At 45.7% G+C, this 9,837-nt stretch overlaps 1 protein-coding gene across 4 annotated transcripts in view; it reads left to right on the plus strand.

The window, feature by feature from the left end:
* Nucleotides 1-8,688, plus strand: part of carhsp1 (calcium regulated heat stable protein 1) — an 8,972-nt gene extending 284 nt beyond the window's left edge. Inside the window, exons 1-5 of one of the 4 annotated variants that reach the window (XM_035181503.2) lie at nucleotides 3,116-3,313; nucleotides 5,851-6,013; nucleotides 6,146-6,254; nucleotides 6,951-7,073; nucleotides 7,647-8,688. In XM_035181503.2, coding sequence (XP_035037394.1) covers nucleotides 5,923-6,013; nucleotides 6,146-6,254; nucleotides 6,951-7,073; nucleotides 7,647-7,809 — 486 coding nt within the window. In that variant the 5' untranslated portion in view covers nucleotides 3,116-3,313; nucleotides 5,851-5,922 and the 3' untranslated portion in view covers nucleotides 7,810-8,688. Of the gene's footprint in view, nucleotides 1-3,115; nucleotides 3,314-5,563; nucleotides 5,697-5,850; nucleotides 6,014-6,145; nucleotides 6,255-6,950; nucleotides 7,074-7,646 lie in introns of those variants that run through there. The other 3 variants (XM_035181505.2, XM_035181504.2, XM_035181502.2) reach the window with 3 other exon arrangements.
* The last annotated feature ends 1,149 nt before the right edge of the window (nucleotides 8,689-9,837 follow it).

Consider the following 9,837-nt stretch of genomic DNA (forward strand, 5'->3'; position numbering starts at 1 on the left):
TGTGTGTGTGTGTGTGTGTGTGTGTGTGTGTGTGTGTGTGTGTGTGTGTGTGTGTGTGTGTGTGTGTGTGTGTGTGTGTGTGTGCGTGTGTGTGCGCGTGCGTGTGTGTGTGTGTCAGGCCTGTTGTTGGTCGACACAAACACCTGATCTGCTCTGGTTGGAGGTAGAGGGAGTTTTCTTTGTGGTTGTGTCTTTGCTCTGAATCCTTCACAACCATTAAACACAGACGGATTTACTGGTCTGATCTGGTTTCTGGTTTGCTGTCTAACGCCTGCAGGTATATTTCTACCTGTTACACAACCCGTGTGTGTTTTATTCCAACAAACCTGAGTGTTAACACAATAAACCTTAACAGCCAACCTTTCTATTTCAGTGGCATTTTGGTTATTCATGAGAAAAACGAAGGTGGCAGCACTTTTATATCATAGGTCCCATACTATAGAAACACTAGAATGGAACAGTAGAGAACAAACCTCCACCAATTAATCCTGTAAAAATAGATAAATAACAATAAATCCTTTGTTTTTTTATTCTAAAGGCTCCGCTCAGTGTGTTTGTGCCAGCTGTTTGTTTAAAGGATGTTTCCAGTTTGAATAGTGAATGAAAACATGATGATGTGTCACGATCGGTGTTGACGTCTCGTCACGTTTACCCTCATCAGGGTCAGTGTCAAAGAATCCAGTCAGCAGTGAAGCCACTGTGAAGGCCGACCGTGGTTTTTATGACTCTGCCTGTTTACAGCTGTGAAGTGCGGCGCCATGTTGTTGTGCAATGTGATCTGTTGTGTAGTCCCCTGTGAGCGCTCAACCAATTTGGCTCTGTATCAGTTTTAAACCCTCACCTGTAAACATCTTTCCAAGCTGACGTCTTCGTCTCCTTCGTGTCTGGCTCCTCTTTTTCATCCTGAGATATTTGTGTTTACGTGTCTGTTGCATGTTAGAAACGTCAGCAACACGCCCACTTTCCTCTTGTATTCTAACATGAACTCACCCAGGGGGCTCGCACATCTGCATTCTCACCTGCAGCCCCTGCGGAAAGATGTCAGGAAGATGTTGTGTTAAAATACTAAATAACAGAGGAGGAGATGGAATAAACGGTCGATGAGCATCTCAGGCCAAACTACACACAATGAACTACTGCTGTAACGGCCTCTTTACAGGTTTTGGAACCTGCTCGAGGAATTTGCTGCCACATCTGGTGCTAAACTTAACTGTGGCACCGTTCTTCTCATCCAACTCTCTGCAAGAAAGCAAATCAATGTGTCAAACTATTCCTCAATTATCCTTCTGACTCAAGCTGCTGGTTGTTTTCTCTTGAATCATTGGTCTAAGTCTCAGGCATCATCTCCACATCGCACTTCTACATATTTACGATGCCTGCACAGAGAAACTCGGCAAATCAAAACTCCAACAAGAGAATATTTGGCTTTTTTAATTTGACATAAACCATAATCACAATAGTTCCAAATGATGTCGAGAAAGAGACACACACAGAGAAAATGTGCAGAGGAGACACAGGTAGAAGATTAAATACGATAAAAGAGAATGAGTGATGATCTGAATTCATTCCTCCCTGTTTAAAGTGTGTGTGTGTGTGTGTGTGTGTGTGTGTGTGTGTGTGTGTGTGTGTGTGTGTGTGTGTGTGTGTGTGTGTGTGTGTGTGTGTGTGTGTGTGTGGGTGTGTGTGTGTGTGTTAAAGCTACACCACCACAGAGCGTCAGACTCTGCTGAACGGGTATTGTAGCGTGATAATATAAAGTTTGCATGTAGGTAAATGCTTCGTTTTGATATGAACATTAGCTCTGTGCCTTGTGGACTTGTTCTCCTGTCCCGACATGTTTAGATGTAAAAACATTCATGTGATGAGGCCAAACCAAATTAAAATTGATATCACAACACACTTCACGTCGATCTCGATAAAACTCTATATTTAAAAAGTCCTGTATCAGCGTTCAGTGCAGGAAGTGAAACACTGTTGTGGGCCAACCGGTGCAGTTTGACCTGGATTCTTCACTTTCCACCCTGAGGTCTGGCTCCTCTACAGGTGTCAGGTTTCACTGTGAGAAACAGGTTCCGCATGTCTGCATGTGGTGAAGCTGCATTGAGCCAGATGATGGTGCTGCACAAGTCAGGAGAGGACACACACCATATCAGGTTGCATTGTTTGTGAATGATTGTGTTGTGTTGGGCGTCCTGCTTGTCAGTTTAGAACAAACAGCGTCACAATGGAGCTGAACACTTTCACAACGTCTCTCTGGTTCATCTTCCCTTTTGAATACTTCAGAAGATCCTTTATAATAAGAGTTTTAATCCTTTATTTAGCTTTGTTTCAAGTCGGCTGATTAAATTTCCATCAACCTGAAGATCAACCACAAAAGGAAGTTTGATCAGAGGCCATCCTGTGACTCCTCACCTATTCTTCACCAGAAGCACCAGTATGAATAAATCATCATTTCAAATGAACGAGCACCTTTGATTTGTATGAGATGAATCATTCTCCTCCTCAGACTTTGAACAGACACCGAAAGCTCCTGAATATGTGGCTTTTTCCCATTAACAGTATTTTGATGGCAGCATTAAAAGGGAAAGATCTAGTTTTAAAATAAATAAATCCTGGATCCGGCCCTTGAGGGTTCCCCCCTGGTTTATTCCCCGTCCCTCCACCAGGTTTGATGCAACCTGGCCCAGTACTTTTTACCCAATCCTGCTGACAGGGATTAAAAAGAGACGAAAAGTGATCACAGCCAGAGATAATTTCACGTTGAAAATACCGTTTTTGAAATGAAAATGTAGTCGTATTGATGAAGTGTTAGTCGGACACGAAACGGGTGATTTGAGCCAAGCTGAAAACCTCCAACAATGTCAGCAAATGCCACAAACCAAGTCAATCACCTGAACCGTGTGGAGGAGCGGACGCTGCTGCTGGTGGGAGCCTCAGTGTTCACGCAGCCTTCGTGAACATGTGCATGATTGAGATATGTGAAGCTGCATTGACGCACATCGGAGGGTGAGTCATCAAACTGCAGGATCAGGACCATATCTTACTGTCACACACACACACACACACATATTGGCTGTGCCCACACAAACACACAGAGCTTGGTGTAATGGGCCGTCTGTGTTTAAGGTGCAGAATGTGTCTGGAGCCGCTCGTCCTCGGTGTCGGTGCGTTCGGGCCCTTGATCACCCGCCTGCAGCCACTTTGTTTCTTCCACTGCGCTGAAACAGCCGAGACCACTGAGCGGCCGTCGGCTGCAAACACGTCCTCTCTGCAGATGTGAAGCAGTGACTGGTTCTGTGAGGATCATAGATACGTCAGTGATTAGTAGTATTTATTATGTTTGTATGACAATATAATAATTGTTGTTTACACTTTTACTAAGACTTGAAATGCAGCCAGAACATCGGATTGAGCCCATGTGAATAATCTCCAGGAGCATCTCTTTACTAATGGGATTCCTCTCTGTGTCAATGAGTCCAGTCTGGAACTGGAAACCAGTGAATGGAGTGTAGTACAGTCCATATCAGACAGGTAGTGTTTGTCCCAGCAAAGCCCTGTGTGTGTGTGTGTGTGTGTGTGTGTGTGTGTGTGTGTGTGTGTGTGTGTGTGTGTGATTGTATGTGAGGAGTGACCCACTGAGTTGGTATTTGCTGTATCAGCAGGGTCTTTGAGTAGCACAGTTTCCAGAGAGCACGGGAAATTCCATAGGACTTTGTTTGTGTGTGTGTGTGTGTGTGTGTGTGTGTGTGTGTGTGTGTGTGTGTGTGTGTGTGTGTGTGTGTGTGTGTGTGTGTGTGTAAACAGGAAGCAGAATTGATGTAGAACCTCGTCTCCTCCACATGTAAACACCTGTATCATAAAATACAGAGTTGAACTGAACCTGTTATCAGAGACAACAGGGTCAGTAACACTTGTACTTTATTTCTCCATGTCGTGTTCTACTCTGGTCATGTGACAGGAGGCTGACGAATCAGTGGAAGCTACTGGATCAGCAGGATGATGGAGTTTGTGACCAGTTAACAAACCATAATCACAGAAAGACTCAGACTCTAAATCTGTTTTCCCTCTGTCACGGTTTCCAAACCTCACTCAGACTTCCTCACTTTCTTATCTGTTCCACCTCCTTCCTCCCCCCACACCCCCACTCCTTGTTAAAACCTGCTTTCCTTTCCTGTTGTTGTTCTCCAGCCGCTGCTCCCTCTCCACGCCTGTGAATGATTTATCTGTCTCATGGACATCGACACGTCTCTGCTACAGATACACATGTCGTCCACGCTACTCCGAGTTTTAGAGCGGCTATAACAGAGAAACGTGTTTTAATCTGGACGAGCAGAAACTGAGATGTTTGGAAACGATGACGTAAAAACTCACTTCCCTTTGCTGATTGGGTCTTTTGGGTCACATGACCCCCTGACCCTGTTGTCTTTGTTCACAGCTGCTGTGAAGTTAAATTCTGTATTTTCCAATGATACAACTCTCAACATGTGTAGGAGATGAGAGGTTATTTGAGCAATCTGCGATAATCCCTGTGTCCAGTTTACACCAGCACACGTATGTGTATGTGAGTGGTCACGTGATGTGAGTGGTCACGTGATGTGAGTGGTCACGTGTGTTTGTACGGACGAGGATTAAAACTGATACGGAGCCAAAACGCTCATTTGAGTCATTTTAGCTAAAAGAATTACACTTCATTGTGTTTTAGTTGATTCACACCTCCAGTGTTGTGTTGTGTGTGTGTGTGTGTGTGTGTGTGTGTGTGTGTGTGTGTGTGTGTGTGTGTGTGTGTGTGTCCTGACCCTGCCTTCCTCCAGCAGGAAGCCTGTTGTCCAGAGAGGCTGTGATTACATTAACATCACGTCTATTGAGTTAAGGATGAGAAGCTCTGCTGGCTCTGCGTTTCACAACTGGAACATGTACCAGCCTCCTGCTGCCAGTGTGTGTGTGTGTGTGCGTGTGTGCGTGTGTGTGTGTGTGTGTGTGTGTGTCTGTGTGTGTGTGAATAAAGAACGTTCACCAACAACCACCAGAGTCAGGAGTCGTTTGCAGATGGAGTCTTTAGACTTTGTCCATGTCCCCTTCACTGATATGGAGGAGGTGTGTTTTCGGCCCTAGACAGTCTGAGGACAGTGTTTTCTGAACATCAGAGCAGACGCACACACACACACACACACACACACACACACACACACACACACACACACACACACACACACACACACACACACACACACACATTCAGAATACGTCTCCTTTAAATCTATTTTCTTGGGAACTTGTGCGAATGGAAAATCTGCTGCTCCTTTTTGTTTTTTCGGTCGTCAGCTGCACATTCTGAGAAATACTCAGTTCACTGACCTGCTGCTGGTGCGTCCGTCATTGTTTCCTTTTATTAGATTTGTTTTACACCCCCTCTCTTCTTTGAACAAAAAGTAATGGAAAGGATAAATCACTGGAGGTTCTCTCTCCTGCTGGTCCCTAATCGGTTGACACAGCCGGTGATGTAATGACCGATGATGTAAGACCTGTGGTGAGGTGAATAAAGGGACTGTTCTCCTTCCCCTCCTCCGTGAGGTCGGAGCGGCGTCGGCCTGTCCACCAAACTGTGGTTGCCATGGTAATGGTAGCTCTGAGGACGCCACTAGCAGGTCGCTGACTCAGTTTGTGTTTCTGTGGGGGTGTCGTCCTTCAGGGCTGAAGTAGGGAGGATGCTGAAAAAAAACACGTTTTTAATTAACACTTACCTCAAACTGACAGGATTACATGTGTGTGTGTGTGTGTGCTTGTGCATTTAGCAGCGAGGTAACGAGGTTCACACGCGTCTCCTCTCTTATCTTCTCTCGCTCCTTTCAGGTTTTTGACAACCTCGGCTGAGTCGCCCCCTCCCCTTCCTTCCTTCCTCAACTTTGACTCCAACGCCCAGAGATGTCCTCTCAGGCCACGCCCACCCAGGGGTCAAGACCGCTGACCCCTCCGCTGACCTCCGCAGGATCCCCGCGCTCTCCACTGTCCCCAAGTAAAGGAATATTCTTTTATCTGCTTCAAGTATTCATGTTGAGGAACGTGTCTGCGCTGATTGAACAGTGTACTGAATGTACTGCTGTGTGTTATTTTTCATAATGCAACATGTTTTCTTTTGTCCCCTCAGAGTCCCTGCATCCTCCAGGCTGCAGACACAGAGACCGCTCACCGTCCCCCATGAGAGGCTACCTCATCCCCAGCCCTCTGCCCACCCGCAGAAACAGGACCTGCTCGGCGTGAGCACGCACACACACACACACACACACACACACACACACACACACACACACACACACACACACACACACACACACACACACACCGCTGCAGAATCCCAGCACAGGACCATCCTGTGAGTCACTGTCGTGGGTCATCGTCCCTGCACTTGAGACAAACTGCAAAGTGCTGTCATGGCAACTCATTGAATTTCCGTCCGTCCGCATGCTGCTGTCATATCTCGAGAAGCATCCATCTTAATGGCGTTACACTGTGCACGTGGACTGTTAACGCTCCGAGGGCGAGCTGTGTTGAATTTGGTTTGATAACGTGATACGATCGATGTTAATCAAATTTTATTAGACAGGCGACCAGCGCCTTACGGTCAGAGGGGGCGGAGCCTTAAGAGAAAATGTCATCTTCTACGTCTGGGGATAAAGTCTCAGAACCGAAGTTTCCACAGAACCGAAGTTTCCACAGACCACGTTTCAGGGACCTTTTGTTCTTGTGCCACCTAACAAGCTGCATTTCTACGACTTCACCCAAATACTTCTCCATCTCACATCGTATCGTCTTAAAGGTTCTTTTCCTTCCCTGCGCTTCCTGTGCAGCGTTCAAACGGTTAAATGTATAAAGCATCACTGTGACCACATTGTTTAGAGCTGCTCACTAAATAATAACGTTGTCCCTCTCTCTGTCTGTCTCTCTCTGTGAAGGACGGCTCGGGCGTCGGAGGGTCCACTGTTTGCTGGTGTGTGTAAATGTTTTTCCCGCTCAAAGGGCCACGGCTTCATCACGCCATCGGACGGGGGCAACGACATCTTCGTCCACATCTCAGAGTGAGTGTGTGTGTGTGTGTGTGTGTGTGTGTGTGTGTGTGTGTGTGTGTGTGTGTGTGTGTGTGTGTGTGTGTGTGTGTGTGTGTGTGTGTGTGTGTGTGTGTGTGTGTTACTGTGATTATTGTGGGTTTGCAGAAGGGCGTGTCTGAGCGTCCTCGTGAGTCTTGGAGCGGGGGTTGTATAGTTGTGTGTTCATGACCTTGTGAGGTCCTTCAGAAAATAGAAGAGGACAATATTAAATACATCTTTTTATTCAACTCTCTTTTATTCGTTCTTGTGACTAATCAGGTCGTTTAGAAAATGTTATGAATAGAGGCATCAACCCTCTGCACAGGAGTAGAGGCACACACACACACACACACACACACACACACACACACACACACACACACACACACACACACACACACACACACACACATACACACACACTCACAGAGCTTTCTTTTGGCGAGGAGTGATTCATACTTTTATTCTTGCATAAATTGTGACAAAATCTAATGGAAAATGGAGCCAATTTTCTTTATCTGCCTGGTGATTGATTGTGAATCTGTTTCCCTCCCTCTCCTCCAGCATCGAGGGCGAGTATGTGCCGGTGGAAGGCGACGAGGTGAGCTACAAGGTCTGCTCCATTCCTCCCAAGTTCGAGAAGGTGCAGGCGGTGGAGGTGACCATCACCCACCTCAACCCGGGAAGCAAACACGAGACCTGGTCCGGACACATCGTCAGCAGCTGAACGCTGGGGGAGCCGAGGGGGAGACGGGGTTCACCGGGCCAGTGGGGGGGGAAGGGAGACGTAGAACAACTTGAGAGGGAGAGGAGGCAGATCGGGTGAGAAGTGAAGCCGAGGGCGTTGGGGTCAGAGGGAAGTTATTACTGCTCCTTGTGTGATGCTCAGAGACGGCTGGAGACACGACCAGTGTCCTGAGGTGACGGGTAAAGGTTTAATTTGGATTTGAGTTGACATGTGTGAGGCTTTCTCTGTCCTTCCTGGGAAATGGGGAACTATATCTTTGAAGCACATACAGGTGGTATATGAATAGATATATGATCACGGTGGAATCATCATAGAAAGATTTATAACATTATCGTAGGTTTCTTCTTTAGAGTTTTTAGATCCTCCCCCTGTGTTGAGATCTGATGGACAGAGGTCACAACCAGACTAATGTGGGCGAGGTGTTGAAGAGGAGTCGCTGTGAGGCTCCGGCAGCAGGAGGTTGTTTTCCAGGTTTAAGGCTCAGTCACAAATATGTGAAGATTTCTGAGGCGAACCGACCCCCGTTTAATCTGTGAGAGCGAGGAGGCGAATAAAAGATCTGTTTCCTGTGGCGAGGAGGAATAAAAGATCTGTTTCCTGTGGCGAGGAGGAATAAAAGATCTGTTTCCTGTGGCGAGGCGAATCGCAGCAGGGAGTTAAACGTTGGTGAACTTTGACCCATGTTATTCGCTTCACGTTCACGTACACGTGAGCGTGCCCTCGCTGTGCGTGTCGACTTCTGTCCAGACAACTCGCACCTCTCCTTGTGCCTATAAACCAACTTCCCTGTATTTCATCTTCATGTGTGGGTGGTTGTATGAAAAGTTCTCAAAGTAATTAAAGCATTTTCAACTGGTTCATCTTCACGGATTCTGCATTTATTTCATATTGATCATGGCCCGGGATGTTCTGCCTACTGAACTCATTCTGGTTCTGAATAAGACATCACTTCAGTTATGATGTTTACATGAGAATATTCCGTTTATATTCCTGTTTACACGTTACAGACATAATGAGATTCATGTCAGAATCCTTCTCACGTCTCAATTTGATTATTGTTTCTTCAGAGTTCGACCTTTATTCAGGTTAAGTTAATCAGTAAATGCCGTTTTCATGACAAACGAATGTACAGAGAAGCAGCTTTATACGCTTACAGCTCAGGATTATTATGACACAAGAAAAAACAAGATTTATTTTCAACATTTTAAAATTTGGGATCATATTTAATAAGCTTATATGTGTGACTTAAAACAAAAATACTAATGCAAATATGTTAAAAGGTTTGCTTCAGTGAAACACACACACACACACACACACAGAGTATGTTGTCTGCTTTAACCTCTGCTGCCCTCTACTGTCCACATCTCTCTACTACAGCTACACAAACCAGTTCAGAGGTCTCACTGTATTTTCTTCTCAATCATTTTCACTGTGGAGGATCATTGGATCTAATTCTCGTTTCCTAACTCTGTTGAGCGACCTTGGGAAACGTGAAAGGCTCCATACAAATCAAAGTTATTATTATTGTTGTTGTTGTTGTTGTTGTTGTTGTCGTCCACCTCTCGCCCAACGTCAGCTGGGTTCGGCTCCAGCTCCCTACTCGCCCCTCGAAGTGCTTTAGTTGATGGATGGTTATTATTTTAGATTATTGTTGTTACGGTAAAATGAAAAAGCTGCATCACTTGCACACTTGCTTTGACTCGGTCCGGCCAGCAGAGGTCGCCTAATCTCCACGTGAGAGCCCGAAAGGCCCCTGACACAAACAGCCTGAGCCAGTGGGGGTCACCCAGTGAGTGAAGGGACCAATGAGGGTTTGATCAACGTCTACAATACAACAAAGAAACGCATATTTTATATATAAATTATTTCAAACACTTAAATATTCTCTGGGTTGAGATGTCGTGCAAAAATAAACGTACCTCAAACTCTGCGATGTCTCGTATGGTGGCACTTTAACATCGAAGTGAAATGAAATAAAATTAATTACAAAACATGGAAACAATTCTT

Source organism: Hippoglossus stenolepis, chromosome 16 (assembly GCF_022539355.2).
Source record: "Hippoglossus stenolepis isolate QCI-W04-F060 chromosome 16, HSTE1.2, whole genome shotgun sequence".
Lineage (NCBI taxonomy): Eukaryota > Metazoa > Chordata > Actinopteri > Pleuronectiformes > Pleuronectidae > Hippoglossus > Hippoglossus stenolepis.